Source organism: Contarinia nasturtii, unplaced genomic scaffold (assembly GCF_009176525.2).
Source record: "Contarinia nasturtii isolate CC-2019 unplaced genomic scaffold, AAFC_CNas_1.1 Cnas_scaffold_595, whole genome shotgun sequence".
NCBI classification, from domain to species: Eukaryota; Metazoa; Arthropoda; class Insecta; order Diptera; family Cecidomyiidae; genus Contarinia; species Contarinia nasturtii.
In genome coordinates, this window is record NW_022197946.1 from 1 (window position 1) to 16,615 (window position 16,615).

General features: G+C 34.1%; 5 protein-coding genes across 11 annotated transcripts; 2 read left to right on the forward strand and 3 right to left on the reverse strand.

Moving 5' to 3' along the window:
* Positions 1–1,512: 1,512 nt before the first annotated feature.
* LOC116339986 (serine/threonine-protein kinase/endoribonuclease IRE1) lies at positions 1,513–5,541 on the reverse strand. The gene is made up of 8 exons (XM_031766086.1): positions 5,079–5,541; positions 4,866–4,977; positions 4,240–4,419; positions 3,872–4,120; positions 3,573–3,795; positions 2,455–2,927; positions 1,816–2,385; positions 1,513–1,739 (listed from the first exon to the last, which is right to left on the reverse strand). Exons 1-8 carry the CDS (start codon positions 5,169–5,171, stop codon positions 1,528–1,530), a joined length of 2,112 nt encoding a protein of 703 aa, XP_031621946.1. The 5' UTR covers positions 5,172–5,541; the 3' UTR covers positions 1,513–1,527.
* Positions 5,542–6,302: 761 nt separating this feature from the next.
* On the forward strand, positions 6,303–8,149 carry LOC116339984. 5 transcript variants are annotated; one of them, XM_031766084.1, is made up of 6 exons: positions 6,303–6,503; positions 7,010–7,187; positions 7,279–7,409; positions 7,490–7,633; positions 7,706–7,771; positions 7,863–8,149. In XM_031766084.1, exons 2-6 carry the CDS (start codon positions 7,036–7,038, stop codon positions 8,048–8,050), a joined length of 681 nt encoding a protein of 226 aa, XP_031621944.1. In that variant the 5' UTR covers positions 6,303–6,503; positions 7,010–7,035; the 3' UTR covers positions 8,051–8,149. The 5 variants fall into 5 exon arrangements, with proteins under 5 accessions (XP_031621944.1, XP_031621939.1, XP_031621941.1 ...); XM_031766079.1 differs by having other exon boundaries at positions 6,307–6,503; positions 7,703–7,771; XM_031766081.1 differs by having other exon boundaries at positions 6,307–6,503; positions 7,034–7,187; positions 7,703–7,771.
* An 881-nt stretch (positions 8,150–9,030) lies between these two features.
* Positions 9,031–11,543, reverse strand: LOC116339983 (phosphate carrier protein, mitochondrial-like). Its single transcript, XM_031766078.1, has 5 exons — positions 11,427–11,543; positions 10,906–11,121; positions 10,358–10,695; positions 10,000–10,172; positions 9,031–9,773 (listed from the first exon to the last, which is right to left on the reverse strand). The coding sequence occupies exons 2-5, from the start codon at positions 11,069–11,071 to the stop codon at positions 9,428–9,430; spliced, it is 1,023 nt and encodes a 340-aa protein (XP_031621938.1). The 5' UTR covers positions 11,072–11,121; positions 11,427–11,543; the 3' UTR covers positions 9,031–9,427.
* A 509-nt stretch (positions 11,544–12,052) lies between these two features.
* On the forward strand, positions 12,053–12,909 carry LOC116339985 (V-type proton ATPase subunit e 2-like). Its single transcript, XM_031766085.1, has 4 exons — positions 12,053–12,150; positions 12,230–12,333; positions 12,410–12,457; positions 12,574–12,909. The coding sequence occupies exons 2-4, from the start codon at positions 12,242–12,244 to the stop codon at positions 12,725–12,727; spliced, it is 294 nt and encodes a 97-aa protein (XP_031621945.1). The 5' UTR covers positions 12,053–12,150; positions 12,230–12,241; the 3' UTR covers positions 12,728–12,909.
* An 865-nt stretch (positions 12,910–13,774) lies between these two features.
* LOC116339982 (probable phospholipid hydroperoxide glutathione peroxidase) lies at positions 13,775–15,477 on the reverse strand. Of its 3 annotated transcripts, none has more exons than XM_031766077.1 (3): positions 15,358–15,477; positions 14,363–14,561; positions 13,775–14,223 (listed from the first exon to the last, which is right to left on the reverse strand). In XM_031766077.1, the coding sequence occupies exons 2-3, from the start codon at positions 14,553–14,555 to the stop codon at positions 13,904–13,906; spliced, it is 513 nt and encodes a 170-aa protein (XP_031621937.1). In that variant the 5' UTR covers positions 14,556–14,561; positions 15,358–15,477; the 3' UTR covers positions 13,775–13,903. The 3 variants fall into 3 exon arrangements, with proteins under 3 accessions (XP_031621937.1, XP_031621936.1, XP_031621935.1); XM_031766076.1 differs by lacking the exon at positions 15,358–15,477 and adding an exon at positions 15,217–15,344; XM_031766075.1 differs by lacking the exon at positions 15,358–15,477 and adding an exon at positions 14,888–15,180.
* Between the last annotated feature and the right edge of the window lie 1,138 nt (positions 15,478–16,615).

Consider the following 16,615-nt stretch of genomic DNA (forward strand, 5'->3'; position numbering starts at 1 on the left):
TTACTTTTCCGCACACACCTTGTGTGTAAGGTAAAGTATTGGAATCGGTCGAAAAATTAACACCCTCAAAAAACATGTTTTCTGGGTGTTTTAGGAGCCAGGGAACACGAATCTAGCGTTTTTTCGATGTCCGAATGTATGTGCGTGGTACCCTGTACGCAAAAATTTGTTAACACGATAACTTTCAAACAAGAAAAGTAATTCAAAATCTGACTTCACAGGATGATTGGGGGTGCCGAGGAATAGAAACCATTAGATTTTGAGCGACTTTGGTTGAAAGAGTGCCGTGTCATGTCTGGTGTGATGCCCATGGCCATCCATGGGAAAAATTCAATTTTTCTTCCAAAAGTGATATTTAATGTATACTTAAACACTCAAAAATGTGTATTGGGGGGTTTTTGGGTACGAGAAAACCGAATATGACGTTATTTTTGCGATACAAATAACTTTCGACACACTTTTCATACAAAAATGTCAAAAATTTTGGATTTTTGTATGAAAGCCATGCCTGTATGATATCGTAATGAGCTGAAACTTTGCACAGGTTATTTTTATCACAAAAAAATACCATTCCGAGAGTTTGAAGACATTTCAACGCATATTAGAGGTATCTCCCTAACAAAATTTTGAATTTTTCGCTCAAAAACGAAACTTTGTATGGGAAGTACCCTTAATATGTATTGAAATTTCTTCAAATTTTCAGAATGTTAACTTTTTGTGAAAAAAATAACCTCTGCAAATTTTCACATGATTACGATATCATATAGGCATGGCTGCGATACAAATATTCCCATTTTTATCGTAAAACCAACGATTGGAAACGCTGTAGTTCACCATGTCAGTGTTTAATTGAGGAGAGCGGCGCCACCGTCTATACATACAAATGTCCATTTAAATCAGCGCCATCTACGCTAAAACATACTTTTGGTTGAAAATAAAACGCCATCATATTCCGACATTGCGTAAAACTAATGTCAGATTCAGTTTTCTCGTAAATTCTTTGAGCAAAGGATTTTTAATAAATACATGTTGTGGATCCAACCGGCTAGCCTATGAAAAGACAAAATGCGAATTCCCCTCATCTGTGCCATCTTGTATTCCATAGTTGAACTCAATTTAGTTACAATGAATTGAATCGAAAAAGAGAAAAAAAAAAAAAACAACAGTAACATGGCTACATAGATCTGTTGACCAGTGAGATACGTATAACAATGGAATGAAAGAATGAAGAAAGCGTATATGTGTATGTATGCAACAGCACGCATAGATGTACAGCTCTGTGTGGCCGTGCTATTGTAGTTGTTTTTTCTCTTTTTCATTTCAATGCTACAGAATTAATTCAGTTTTTCGATCTTATTCGAACTAATGTGAGGTGGCGCTGATCAGCTGCGTTCGCATAAAAAAGTTCCCAATTTCATATACGCCAACCCCGCTTGTGTGGATCACAGTGCGGAAAAGTTCATCTTACGGATGTAAGACATTTTATTTTTTTTTTAATTAGGAGAAACTCAGAGCATTTAGGGAATTTTATTGGCAGAATTTCCATACCGTGCGTTGTCCCTTAAGCATTTCTGGTGCGATCCATCCTTCGGTGCCAGTGATGCCGGATCGTCGTGAAAAGCTATTTTTCCCTAAATTTAGCTTCTTGCATAAGCCAAAGTCAGAAATCATCACTCGAATTTTTCGATTGGCATCTGGAAATGATAGCAAGATATTCTGTGGTTTGATGTCGCGGTGAACTGTGGGAGAAAAAGAAGATGTGTTTTAATTTTTTCTTCAATTTTCCAATATTGCATCGTTAATTTTCAAGCTCACCAATTTTCAAGCTATGAAGATGCAATACTCCGTTTGTTGCTTGCTGAAGTACATCAATCATGGTTATGCTATTTTTGATTTCACTCGACACTTTGCCCTCTGTAAAGTCTTGAACAGTTGCTGAGCACAGTTCAACAGCAATATATCTAAATTGTCGATCACGTTCGGTGCAAAAATATCGCACCACATTTTCATGAGCATCAGACTCTCTGAGTAAGGTCACTTCTCGATCGGCCAGTGTAAAACATTCGGGCAGTAATCGTTTAACAGCAACATTTCTTTCTTCAAATCTTCCCTTAAATACAAAAGTTCCTTCACATCCTTTGCCCAGCACCTCCAATGAATTGAAAGTTATTTTCCCAACTTGGCTAACGCCATCACCTAAATCGATGAGTTCATCATAGACACCATTTTTCTTGCCCCCCGACACCGATGTCTGCGATCCACTTTGACTCTGTGATCGTATTTCATGCATGACAAATTTCATGTACCAAAACATCGCAATCACCAATCCAAACAATATGATTAAGAGTAATTTTAAGATTTTGCTCTCTTGGTCGTTTAGCCAGGCTAAAGTGACGAAAATGGAAATAAAATAAATAAAAATCTTTCTTCAATCAAAGACAAATATTAAATTACCTTGTGATTTTCGATAAACGTTCGATATAAATTCTTTCGGTGATTGCAACTCAAGCCCGGGAACAGTTGGATTTGATTGAATTGATTCTTTTGGCGGTGGAATGATGCTACCAATACTTCCTTTTCGATTAATATTCACTTCAAATGCTTTATTTTCGTTTTTCATATTCGTTGCAATTAATTCATGAACATTGGCATTGTCTATGCTCGCCGTTTTTGGGGGTGCAATGCTCAATTTAAATTCTTCCTTTGTTTTTGGCATCTGATAATGGCCCAGTACGACGACATTTTTATTTTTATCATTCGTCGTCTCCATCAATGTGTTTAGGTAGACCAAATTGGGATTGTCATTTGCCGTTGGACCGTCTAGAAGCTTCATCATCGGTTCACTTGATATTGTTTTTGTATTCTCATCGATTAACGTGGGCAACGCGTACAGACCGTGTACGTGCTCACCGACATACAAACTTTCGCTACAATTGAAAAAACAACAACATTTATTCAACAATGATGATTCAACACAACGTAAATACCAATGCAAAAATGTTAACAACAACTGGATTTGTATGTGAAATAAAATATAATATTTGCGCCTGGCCAATAACATAGTCGAAGTTCCCTCGGAGAGGATTATTTGAAAATTGTTCGCGTTTATGCGTATGTCACCGACTAACTAATTGCACGCGGTATTGATTTGCATGATGGAAGCTAACACCGTGCCATAGAAGGTATAAATATCCAGAAATAATATGCACATCTGTTTAAATACATTATGCCAACGAGCAGATAAAATTTAGAGGTAAAATAAACGGTGGAAAAATAGAGAGAGAGAAAAGACCGAACACATGTTCGTTGTTGTTGACATTCAATACCGACGCACTTGCGATTCGCTAACGATAAGAGAAAAAAAATGTGCAAACCAAACTCATAGAAATTTGGAATTATGCCAAAAATGTTAAAAATTGTGTCGAAAAAAATTATTTTTCTAATTCAAAGAAAGAGACCCCAATTCGGTAGCTCAATTGACATACTTGCCATGAATAATTTAAATAAAGAAATCTCTCGGAGATATCTAATTCAAAGACACAATATTTTATCTTAAAAACTCGCAAACTCACAACAACTTGATGCTATTTTGTTGTCCATCTCTGGCATATTCGATGATACTCTTTAGGGCGCCATCCGAAACAGTTGAAAACGGCACGCTCAATAAACCATCTGGCCCGAGAAGAAAAACAGCCACGACCGGACTGGAAAAGTCTTTTTGCCACAAAAACGTACCGGATTCTCTATCCAATGTCACCGTCAATCCACTGCTGCTTCCCGAAAAATGGAGAAACTCTATAAAGACAACACACATTTAGAAAATTCCAAAAGAAAAACTTGCGATAAACTAATAGAAACAATAAGAGCTCACCATATTCATTCGAAACTTCTGGTGCCATTGAGTGCGATGAATAATCGAAAAATGTGACATTCCAGGGTTTGGCATTTTTGTCTTTGGTACGACTGTCATACATTAAAACGGTATATTGTGTTCGTCCCAAATAAACGGCTCGTGACGTAGCCCACCCAATCGAATCTTTACTATCCGCACCAAATCCGACCACCTTTTCTCGTTTGCCCGTTTTTGGATCGATTAAAAACCATGTGTCTTTCTTTTTACCTAAGAGGAGAATCACAAAAGAAATGAATAGAATTAATTTAAAATAATCGACAAAGAATCAATAACAATTATTAAATAATAGAAAGGCAATTTTTAAGTGAATTGCTCCTAGTTTTTACCCGAATATAAAATGCCATCACTCGAACGGCATGGTGCACTTGCAACTAATTGCGGTATTGTGTATGGTAGCTTTTTCAAGCTACCCATATCACCGAGCTGATAAAGACTTCCATCACGTGGATCGGGTAAATACGGTGATACCGTTGATTCGGAATGGGTCGGTACTCTTATCGCCGGATCTTTAATGTTTAAATAGACAGTAATAAACACAACTGTTTTTTAATTCTACTTCATTTGTAAATTTATTCATTGAAAATATCAAAATTTGGAACATTTTTGTGCAACATCTTTTTTCTGGTTTTTCAATAGTTTTTTATTTGAGGAAAAATTGACATTTTTATCGGATGAAATTTTCCGAAATTCTCAATAATTCATCAATCAAAGTACGGTAAATAAATATGTATTTTTGGATCAAATAGACTGCGATATGGACGGTAGTGATTCAGCGCGAAAAAAGTAGTATCACTTATGGTTCAAAGAAAAAGATCTACCGAAAACACATGTCTCTTGTCATAAAAAAAATGCGTGACACAAAAGATGTAACCTTAAATTTTGGGGCACAAAACACTCTCAATAAAATACGAATCAAATAAAAAATCAATAAAATGTCCAATAAAAAACAAACCATCTTCAATATTCCATCGAATTTCGCTAGTAATTGGATCGACAGCAGTTAATCCGCCCCCTAATGTTGAGAAAACCAGCAACGGCACGTCTTTGGCAAGATCGGTACAATCCTATTTTCGAATAAATCAATGCACGTACATAATAAATTGGTCACATTCTAAATATGGATCTAAATGGTATAATTGGCATTGAAATGTGTTAAAATTCTCACTTGTTCTGGTATCTCGGTCACATCGCATTTGATTTGTGCCAGATAATAGGCGCACATCAAAATTGTAAGAAATATGCATTTTGTTATGTTCATCGTTATGTTTGGTTTGCACCAAAAAAAATTCGTTTTTTTTATTTATTGGCAATCGCACATTAAGAAAAAGCGTTCACTCGATATAATTGTTGCTTTGTGTTTTGTTTCATTGATCGCACTATTTGCGTCATATTATTTTTTTGTTCACTTTCACGTTAGAAAAAATGTTTTGACACACGACGACTATGTTTCTTCTAATTAATGATGTACAAAAAAAAAATAGTCAAAAACCAATTTCGATGAAATAAAAACATTTGTGATAGCTTTGGCTTATCTTTCGTCATTTTAAATACTCATTTTTATGCGTATATATTTACACCACTCACAGAACTAAATACATCATCATATTTCAAGCGACTAACACATTCTGTTTGACGTTCCCATTGTGTGTTGTGTAGGATGTGTAGTTTTTTTTTTCAATTTGTTTGTGCAAATGTGACAATAGACAATCGCTATCTGGTAACACCATTCAAGTTCGTTTTTGTGTGACGTGTTGTATCAGACTCGGTTTTGTTATTCAGTCAGCACAGATGTTTATGTTCTCAAATAGACAAATGTTACATTCACACACAACACAATAATATCATGAAATTCTACGATGCAACCGGTTTCTTGCGTTCTATTTGACCCCACCGCCAATTTAATTTGTTTATATTCCAAAATTCTTTGTGTATTTAATTAATTATACGTACATCGATAAATGCATAAGAATTTTTGTTACAATTTTTCATCGTTTTTTTTACATATTTTTTCACGAGCGACAACGACCGTCTTTTGGTTGATGAGACCAAAACATTACATTTAAACATTTGTCTATTCATACTGTCGAGTGTCAAATGGTATTGGATTGCTATAAATTTGACATTTTTCGTAATTACTGATTTTTTTTTTCTAATTAGATCGTTGGTGGAAAAAAAGAACGATAATTTGAATGAAAAATGAAAATCACTGAGAAAAACTGAAAAAAGAACGAAAAAAAAAAAAAATAATAACAAATTAGAAATTCAAACTATACGTGAAAGTGCGTGCAGTTTTGCGTGATTCACGGAGACATTTCTGTATCCTCTGTATCCGGTATTGAATGCACTCGAAATTTATAGTCGCTGTTGCTCTTTTTTTGCCTTACATCAATTTTGCATATTCATTCCGCCGCTATCTACCGAACCGCAAACACTACTAGAGTCAACCAAATTTTATTGCGTGCCATTTTTCAAGTAAAATCGGTCAAAAATCGTGCTTGTTAACAAATCATTTACTTCTCTTTGTGTTTTTTTTTTGTTCAACAAGTTTTTTTTATTCGAACAGTTTTACTGCTGACTATCAATATCCACGGTAAGGTTATTTTTTTTCCCGCGTTTTGTTTGTTCAAGGAAAATCGCAATTATTGCTAAAAATTTAATGCAAATCGATTGATTGGCAATTTAAAGCTAGGGGACGGAGAACATTAGATAGTTTTTTATATTTCAAATAAAAACTAGGAAAATTAGAAAAAAACTTGCAAAAACTAGAAAAATTAGCAAAAATTATTTGATCCACCATTTTGATATTGTGCCATGATTTGCTGACTAAATCAATTTTACAAGTCGACTATTGAAAAAAGCAAGTACTTTATGCACGATTTTGTGTTAAAAAAGAATAATTAAACTAATTTTCACTATTATATTGTGTCAGTACAATCATTTGATTGTCATTTGACAGAACAAAAAACTAGAAAACTAGCAATTTCATAAAAGAATATTAGAATTATTAGATTATTCAAGCAATAAACTAGTAAATTACCTAAAAACTAGTAAATTAGCTATAAACTAGAAAAACTAGCATTGGTTTCTCTCCCTTAGATTTAAAGCTAATCGCATTTATAGATATGGATCAACAAAACGCTGATATCATGAAAAATTGCGAAGAATTAACGGAAAAAGTTGAGAGAGCGACACAGAAGCTAATCGACACCGTTGGGACAGATGTGGCAAAAAGCGAAGAATTCATAAAACATGCTGAAAATTATTTTAATTTAGGGTAACCGAAAAAAAAACTGAAAAATGCCTATTTGGATGAAATAGAGCAACGTTTCTTATGATTTTCGATTTATTTCATTCAATTCACACAGGTGCAACGGGGCATTCGCCGATTACAATCTTTTCAGAAATTCGAAGGCGGTAGTTCCACCAAAGTCAGATGATTCCGGCACTGAATCGACAAACGGTGACAATATCGAGGCATCGACAAGTAATCTAAATGGTAAGAATTCAATACACATCCAATAATTCGATATCATGTCAAATTCCATTTGACTAATTCAATCTCAATTGAAATTGCAGGTAGCAATTCAAGTGGTAATCGAAAATCGACATCGTCACAAACCGTTAAGCCATCGACGTTATCACAAACCGCTATACCATCGACGTCATCAAATAACACGGAACAAAGGTCAACGCGATCTCGAAAAAAAACCGAAAGTTACAGTAAGTATTTAAAGACACATTTCTCGTTGATAACAGTTTCGCTTTTAATTCACACGATTCAATTTTCAGAAGAACAAGAATTATCATTCGAACAAAAACCAAAACCAAAACCAGCAAGAACAAGAAACAGTATCGATGGTAAGGATTGAATATTGACACTTTATGGCGTAGACTGCCCTATTGCAAATACAATTTTTTCATGAATTTTCCTTTTTTTTTCGATTTATAGCCAAGCGACCAAACACCAAGGATGCGGTGGCGGCAAACGACAAAGGGTTAAAGACATCACATATTTGTAAATTTTGTCCTAATCACACTAGTTTTAGTGTCGAAGATTTTATTAAACACTTGAAAGAATTTCATAAATTCTACAACGTCAACAAAGACAATTACCACGAATACTTAAAAGAAAATTAAAATGCATTAGCTTTAAGCAACGATCTGAACAAATTATTCAATGTTAAATGACAAAAATAGTATTTTGACTACAAATAAACCTGACAACTAATAGAGAGAGACCCGATGTTTTTTTTTATTTCTGGCTTTGCACGGTTTTTAGGCAATGAGTGTTCATCATTTGTGAACGAATTTCAAATGTAAGTTGCTATTTTGATCTGGGATTCGAATATCAATTGCTTAAAAAGATTAAAACTGTATGAAAATTCAGTCAAAAGTACTCTTTCTTCCATCTACACATTATGTATTTCGAGGTAAACTAAATTATTCGATTAAAATGAATTATTCACTCAGCTAGAGACTTGGGATTTTGTCGGCTGTCTTTTAATTGTGTGAGACAAAAAAAGTTTCCAGTTGATCGGGCCAGACCAAAACACATTCTTGTCATTTTAGTTCAAGGAAGGTATGTATTTTGGTACACACAGACAAAGGTCATACTAAAGAGAATAGAAGTGTGTTGGCTTCAAACCACGATGTCTCCCATTTTATGAGTAACTTTTGGACATTGAGTTCTCCCCTTAAAGTTGAAAATAATCTTACCTAAGGTTCGGTTACAAACAATCTTCGTCAATTTATCACGACAAATTCAAATCTAGCAAAAATGACTGATCATAAAAAAAATAAACACCGAAATCGGCGCTTGGAAAATGGATGAATTTCATCGTCTATGGATCCACTCGACTTGAAGACAACATAAACAGTTTCAAGTCAATTGAATTTGTTTCTTTCATATATTCATATGTGATACCATTGTGTTAACGGTGCTCACACATACGAAATTCAAAAAAAAATACAATTTATTTGGCCAAAAATATTTTAAATTTTTTTCAGTATTTTCTTCAGTAAAATTAGCAAATTTTTGGTCGAATAAAATACCAGGTCACATAAATAGTGAATTTCCATACTAAACACAAATTTGTCAAAAGAAATACATTCCATCATAACGTTCGACTGGAAATTTCATTCAATTCATATATTTCATATACATTGTTCAAAGCTTACAATAAGAATGTTTCATTCCTGATACAAGTTGCGAATATAACACAAAAAAACGATAGAAAATAGAGTGTACATTATGTGGCCACACAGTGTGTGTACCAAAATCAATATCAATTTTATTTGAATTTTGTGTATTAATCGAAATAAATAGCCAAAGTGTTTGTTTTTGATCTTACTGTATGCAATCTTTACTGCTCTGTTCTGTAGTAATACGATTTTAATTTATTTTTTTTTTAATTTGAATGAATAAAACGTAGACACACACATACACATTGAGCATGATGCTATTGCTCTTCGTTTGCGGACACAATGTTTTCTATATTTTAAATATCATGGTGTTTATTGTGCAGCCAATTTTGCGGCCAATGATGCTGGCATTTCTGGTGGTGGTGGGCGAGGGATTTGGAGACCGACTTTGACACCATCATAGATGAACCATTGCAAACCGGTCAATGTACCAATCATGATGATACGCGGAATCAAACCATTCCAACAACCGAAGAATCCAAGCTTCTTAGCGACTTCGAAAGCAGATGAACCTTTAGCTTGGTTCAATTTTGAAACGACGACATCGGCTGGATGGGAAACAATGGCACAGAAGACACCAGCAATATAACCAGCAGCAAATGTAACTGTCAATTGTTCACCTTTGGTGCATTCGGTACGTGGTTTTGGAACAAAGTTTCTGTAACGAAAGAAAGAGAGAAAGTTATTGATTTGTGGGGTATGACAGGGCAATTGAGTATTTTTTGGAGAAAATTGAGGGGTTTTAATTTATTTTTATTTAAGCTTGACAATATGGAGTGAAATCTTGGTCTAAATCTCATCGTGTGGCATAACACCGTATAAAATGCTTGTACTTTCAACTGGGAATATTGGAAAATTTTGGTGACCCAAAATTTGTTACTTACTTGTACAATATTTCGACCGTACGCTCGAATGCAGCGAATTTCATCATTGTATACGGAATTTGACGCATCCATAATGGAACAAGACCTTTGTAGAAGGCACCAACACCTTCTTCTTTCACCATTTTTGGAATAGCTTGACGCAAATTATTAGCAAAGCCTGGCATGGTTTGAATCTATTCGAGGAAGAAAAAACGTTTATTTTCATGAGTCAAAAGAATTCAAAACGATAAAAAATCCATAGAAAACCTTGGCATTGAGTATGACCTAAATCTTTTGTGATTGTAGTGCTTAATTATGGCATAACGTATAAAAACGTTTATGTGAAACCGAATAAAAGACCCCCTTTCACGCCAATTACCTTAACTTTAGCGGCTTCCATTGGTGACAATGCGATATCAGCGAAGAATTCAGCTGAGGCTGATGCGGCCAAATACAAACTGGTACGGTAAAGGAAGGATTTTTCTTCGCCCAACAATTCAGAGTAGTAGACTTTGAACCATTCGTACAAACCGAATTTGAACAAACCTTGGGCTGAATAACCGAAGGCAGTGGGTGCCCAACCCTTGGCCAAACCACGAGCACCATCTTCTTTGTAGGTCAATTTAAAACCAGTGAATAAATTCTTGTATTTAGCTTGGTCAACTTGAAGACGGCACTTTACCAAATCCAATGGGGTCAACAAGGTGTGAGTTGAACCTGGACAATATTTGAAACGAAAAACAAAACAATCAATATCGGCTGTTTATTTGAAAACAATACCCTAACACACTATGTGTGCGCAAAAACATCCATAATTTTGTTCTACCACTGGTCGAGCTCAATTCGGAATAAATTCTTCACTTTTAATTACATAACACTGTTATTTCGTCATAAAATTTTGTAATCAATAGTGAAAACGGTACTTACCGCATGAGATGATACCACCAAGACCGCACAAGAGGAAGTATTTTGTGGAACCAAATTCACATGAATCTGGACCAGCTGGTGCAGCTGCACCGCCATCACAATGAGCCACCGTCAATGGTCCCTTGAACGGTGAATTACGGGCTGCATCAAACAATGAGTTGAACATTTTTTTTCTTTGTGATTTACTGTTTCTCCGGTGTGAAAGTTCCTAGTGGTCTATATACAGAGAAAAGTCAAATAAATTCGTTTAATTAGTTTAAAATTGGATTTAAATTGAGTTTAAAGGACCGTCAAGGTTAGAACGTCTTGAACGTTCATCGATTGGGTACATGACGTTTGCACACAGTACGTGTTATATAATGAACCACTCGTGCCGACATAAGAATTTTCATTTCTTTGCACAAATTCCAATAAAATTCACACAAAAAACCATTGAAAATCACATACAAACGATTTTCACGACCAATTTCGATAAATATTCCAACAATTTTTAATGATAAATTGTATAAATTTGGAATTACCTCGAATAGTGCCAGCAGCAAGCAGCAATAGCCTATTTCGTCCGAATAGAGAAGAATAATGCCGTGAAAACGTGTGTGAATGTATGAACAGATGTATGTACCGTTCTCGGTTTTTTTTTCTCGTTTCATTTCGTCTGAAGTTGGTTCCATCGACTCCAGTGACTTTTGACATTGAAACTTAAAACATTTGGAAGATGAACCGTATCGGTTGTTTTGTGTAATTACTCTTGGAAGTCATATTTATTTTTTATTTTTTTGAGAGATTTTTCGAAAGAAAAATGAATATTATTCAATGTTTTAATTTTTTTCATAAAAATTCCGGATAAAAAAGATAAAAAATAGGTGTCAAATGGCAAAAGGTCGATGATTTGACAAAAACTTTCAAATTATTGCGTTGCTGTAGAATTTTCGGTGCATTTTCAATGAAATCTCTTATGATATTGAAGGTTTAAAAAAATTCTGAACATTTTTCATGAAAAAATATCAAAAAATATTTAAAAAAATGTAAAAATGGCATTTTTTGTTCAAAAATAAATTTATTGCATTTCACGTCCTCGTCCCGTGTGAACCGCATTCAAATATGTCCATTCAGCAATGTGAACGATGCGTAAATGCTGTGTATATGAGTGTGTATGTATGTCACGCGCCTACTGTCAAATCATGTGATTGACAAGAGTACTTTTTTCCACAATATCTTCATTTGAGCTCTTGTGACTAATCGATAGTGAGTGTGAAAACATAACATCAGCTAAATTTCATTGAAAAATTGTAAAATTTCCATATATTTTTTTAACCAACAATAGAAACCATCGAAAATGGGAGCGATTCCAGTCATTTTGATAACAGCATTCTGGGGTTTTGTTGGAATTGCACTACCAATTCTTGCACCAAAAGGCCCAAATCGTGGGTAAGTGATAACATTTGTGCACGGCGGACGAAAAAAGTTATATTTGATAATAATTTAATGGAATTTATTTTTTCAGTATTGTACAATGCGTTTTGATGTTGACGGCCGCAACATGTTGGCTGTTGTAAGTAAAAAAGACAATTTTATTCTCGATTTTTTTTTTTAATAAATTTTTGTAGAGACTATATACACAAATATTTCCATTGTCGATTAATGACTGGCGACACTTTTTTTCCACAGTTGGTTGTGCTGTTTCATGGCTCAAATGAATCCATTAATTGGACCGAGATTGCATCAAAATACACTTTTGATTATTAGACGTGAATGGGGTGGCCCTTTAACAGATGATTTTATTAATTACAAGCCACTAGAACATGGAGATGTAAATGCATAAATACATTCTGTTCAGCACCAAACATCACTATCAGACCGGGTGCACAGTATTATATCAATTGTCTTTTTTTGTGTTTCGGATCTGATTTCGGTCCAAACCGTTTTTTTTTTGTTCTTTTGCGTTCACACCATTACGCAGTTCATTGTATCAAATTCCAAAATATTTTAAAATTGCATCTACAATGTATGAGAATGATTTATTGTGCAGCATTTGCAATTAGTTGAAAAAAGGAGTTTTAGTTTCAAATTTAATGGAAATATACTATTATTAAAAGAAAGAAACATCTTGGTGGGTGAATTTTCTTTATCAAATGACCTTGAAAATTGATACTTTCAGTTGAGTCTGTGTGTCAGATGTAGTGCACTGGAAAACATCTCTTTGGAAAACCAATAAAAGGTAAACAATTTGTCATTGCAACCATTTTTTTTTTGTTATACTATAAAAAATTACCGTGACACAATTAGTCATACTAGTACGGCCAACAGTGGTCAGCTGACTTTTTATGTAAACAAATTGCTTATGAAATAAAGGTAACATTGTATGGCATTTTCAATTTTTTAAACATTTTTTACGGATTTCCATCGATTAGACCAAAATCATTTGGAATTAAGCAAAAAAAAAAAATGCTCTTGAAAAATATTTTACTTATCATATGAACACAGAACACACAAAGACGGCTGTATGTCGTCTCTGTAACGTACATGTCTGTATACTTCAATTTTGTTATTGTTACTAGTCTCCTATGTTGTTGTTGTTGTTGTTGTTTTATAGTCGTAATAAGTATCACTCATTGTCAGCGTACTATAGTCTTAACAATACTTTACCGTGGAAATGTACTGGCACCGCCATATATGCTTTCAATGCATTTTTTCAATTTTACCCGTTGGTTACCAGAAATAAACGGATTATCTTTAGAACTTTAGAATAAAGATTTTTCTTCAAAATGCGCATATATTAAAATACATCAATTCGAAACGATGCCAAAAAATCTATACCACTCTGTTGTGCCTTATTCTTAAATCAATAAATAATCCATCCTCATAAAAATTCATTTGTCTCTCATTAAATGTTTGTTATCAATTTTATTGAAGTGCCTTTGGCATACAAATACATAAGTCCAATATTTGATGAGCTAATCTAAATCTTAAATTCTAGCGAGTAAAGGAATCAAGCGATTTAATTTTTCAAAAGTTCGTCAATCTTTGAGGCGATACTTTTTGGTGATGTGGTTGGTGCAAAACGTTCAACTGGCTTTCCATTTTTGTCAACCAAAAATTTGGTGAAATTCCATTTGATGCCATCGCCCAAGAAACCGCCTTGTTTTTGCTTCAAAAATTTGTACAATGGTGCGGCATTGTCACCATTCACGTCAACTTTCTTGAAAACATCACCAACATTTGCGTTGGCCTTCTTTAAATGGCACACCATTTCTTCGCCATCTTTTTCGGGCATCTCGTTTGCAAACTGATTGCATGGGAACGACAAAATTTTTACATCTAAAATGGAAACGACAAATCCATTAGATATACGGAAGTATGGTCGGTAGAAAAAATATGCTTTAAAGGACTTTAGTGACTAAATGAAGGAAATTGTGTGTGTTTACAGAAAGTAAAATTCCACAAAAATGAAAATTACCTTTATCTTTGTATTTTTCGGCCAATTCAGTGAGCTCCTTGTAATTGGTGTTGGTGAGTCCGCATTGGGATGCAATGTTTACAACGACCAACACTTTGCCTTTGTATTTATCAAGCGACACATCATTGCCGAACGTATCTTTCACCTTGAAGTCATAGACGCTTTGTGGATTTTCTGGTGTTTCGGCACTCATGTTTACCTACCATGAGAAAGAGAGAGAATGAAATATAGTGAAAAATATTTTGATAAAGCAATAATTTAATCAGAATGTTCCATAAACATCGGCGAAAAAAATACAACACCAACAAAATGTGTGAAAATATGCAACGGAAAAGTACGGATCGCTATGGTATGAAACAATTTTTTTTAAATTGGGTGTGGAAAATCACAACCGGAACCGATTTAACAGAAAATATACAGCACTATCAAATGTGATGCACATAATTATATTGAGAAAAATACGACTATAAGTATTGTGAAGAAATTCATCGAAAAAAAGGATGGAAGAAATCGATGTTCACTCACTTTGGAAATGGAAATAAATCGATTGGTTGTTTGATTTAAAATAGCCGCCGACACAAACTGTTCACATAAACGATTCGAATTGCGCAATAGAAAACAAGTGCTACGCGTTAAAAACATAGTACGACTGAATTGAATGCCAGCAACGAATACGATATATATTTATGAAATGCTTGTATACTGTCAAATCGGCGTAAGCACACAAAATGACGGTATTTTTTTATTTTGCTCTATATTTACACCTCTGTCTTAATAATTCTGTCTCTTTTTTCCCCGTTTTGATAGTGAATCAACACCAGATAAAGATATTGTTTTTTTTTTTTCACTTTTACCCCGTGAATCGTATAATGTATCTTTTCCACAACCGAATCTCTTTTGCACTCTTCGTGAATGTTCTAATGTTCAAACAATAACAACAACGAATGAAAAATGACGAAATTGCAATTTGAAAAGCGAAAATGCGTCTTACTTACTGAATTCACCGTGTCTGTATTGTTCGCTTGAGATGGAATGTAGCTGCGATACGACGATTTTATTTATAGAATACCAATGTGTTTGCATAGCACAACATAGTACGCATTAACTCCATACACCGGGCCACACATACACATCAAACTCACTTCGGACAAACAATGTCATAAGTGAGTGTGTGAGTCATTTTGGTACACTGAAAAATAAATTCGACACATTCAGCATATAACAGCTGTTTACTTCATACTCAGATCAGAAGACGCTTTTGACAATATTCTTCTTTGTATGCATTCACAGACATAGAATTTCACTTTTTTCAGTTGGAATTTTTTGATGGAATAATAATTAATTTTAATTTTATGAGACCATTTTTGAGAAATCGACTACGCCCATTTTTGGACTTTGACTTGATTTATCTACATCAACACTACTATGCCTTCTTATGTCTTATTATTACTTCCTAATGACTTCATTTATCTTCGATCAGATAATAATGGGCTTTTAAGTTTAAGCATTAGTTCAACCGATTCAGCATGACTTGACAGAAATGACTTGACATCACCGAAAATAAAATGTCTTACATCCGTAAGATGAACTTTCCGCACTGTGATCCACAACATAAATTTATTACAAATCTTTTACTCAAAGAATTCACGAGAAAACTGAATCTGACATTGGTATTACGATACAAATAATTTTCGAAGCACCTTTCATGCAAAAACTACTAAAAATGGGAATTTTTGAATCGAAGCCATGCCTATATGATATTGTAATCATGTGAAAATTTGCAGAGGTTATTTTTTTCACAAAAAGCTAACATTCTGAAAGTTTGAAGAAATTTCAATCAAAATTAGGGGTACCTCCCATACAAAATTTTCTGTGAAAAAAATAACCTGTGCAAAGTTTTACACCATTAAGGTAGCATACAGACATGGCTCCCTGCTCCCATACAAAAATCCAAATTTTTTGTGACTTTAGTCATGAAAAGTGTTTCAAAAATAATTTTTATGGCAAAATTAACGTCAGACATATGAATGGGTAAGAATAATCATGAGCTCCAAACATTATTTAAAAAAATACTGATACAAGACGATGAATTAAAATAAATGAGATACTAACTCGCGTTTAAAATAAATCTGATACTTGAAAGATATTGAAAATAAAAGTGGTATGTATCACATTTATTTTCAATTCGTTCAAGTATCAAATTTATTTTCAATTCTGGCTAGTATCTCATTTATTTTAACTCATTTGTGCATT

Bases quoted from the DNA above. Each gene is read 5' to 3' on its own strand.
- LOC116339986 (XM_031766086.1), bottom strand. From the start codon at position 5,171: ATGAACATAACAAAATGCATATTTCTTACAATTTTGATGTGCGCCTAT. The intron at 3,796-3,871 runs GTGAGCTCTTAT...TTGTCTTTATAG, and splicing joins AGAAGTTTCGAATGAATATG to AGTTTCTCCATTTTTCGGGA. The intron at 2,928-3,572 runs GTGAGTTTGCGA...TTTCAATTGTAG, and splicing joins CAAAATAGCATCAAGTTGTT to CGAAAGTTTGTATGTCGGTG.
- LOC116339984 (XM_031766079.1), top strand. From the start codon at position 7,036: ATGGATCAACAAAACGCTGATATCATGAAAAATTGCGAAGAATTAACG. The intron at 7,188-7,278 runs GTAACCGAAAAA...CAATTCACACAG, and splicing joins GAAAATTATTTTAATTTAGG to GTGCAACGGGGCATTCGCCG. The intron at 7,772-7,862 runs GTAAGGATTGAA...TTCGATTTATAG, and splicing joins AACAAGAAACAGTATCGATG to CCAAGCGACCAAACACCAAG.
- LOC116339983 (XM_031766078.1), bottom strand. From the start codon at position 11,071: ATGTTCAACTCATTGTTTGATGCAGCCCGTAATTCACCGTTCAAGGGA. The intron at 10,696-10,905 runs GTAAGTACCGTT...AATATTGTCCAG, and splicing joins TGGTGGTATCATCTCATGCG to GTTCAACTCACACCTTGTTG. The intron at 10,173-10,357 runs GTAATTGGCGTG...TTCCTCGAATAG, and splicing joins TGGAAGCCGCTAAAGTTAAG to ATTCAAACCATGCCAGGCTT.
- LOC116339985 (XM_031766085.1), top strand. From the start codon at position 12,242: ATGGGAGCGATTCCAGTCATTTTGATAACAGCATTCTGGGGTTTTGTT. The intron at 12,334-12,409 runs GTAAGTGATAAC...TTATTTTTTCAG, and splicing joins CCAAAAGGCCCAAATCGTGG to TATTGTACAATGCGTTTTGA. The intron at 12,458-12,573 runs GTAAGTAAAAAA...TTTTTTCCACAG, and splicing joins GCCGCAACATGTTGGCTGTT to TTGGTTGTGCTGTTTCATGG.
- LOC116339982 (XM_031766075.1), bottom strand. From the start codon at position 15,004: ATGTTTTTAACGCGTAGCACTTGTTTTCTATTGCGCAATTCGAATCGT. The intron at 14,562-14,887 runs GTGAGTGAACAT...TTCTCATGGTAG, and splicing joins GATTTATTTCCATTTCCAAA to GTAAACATGAGTGCCGAAAC. The intron at 14,224-14,362 runs GTAATTTTCATT...TTTCCATTTTAG, and splicing joins CGAAAAATACAAAGATAAAG to ATGTAAAAATTTTGTCGTTC.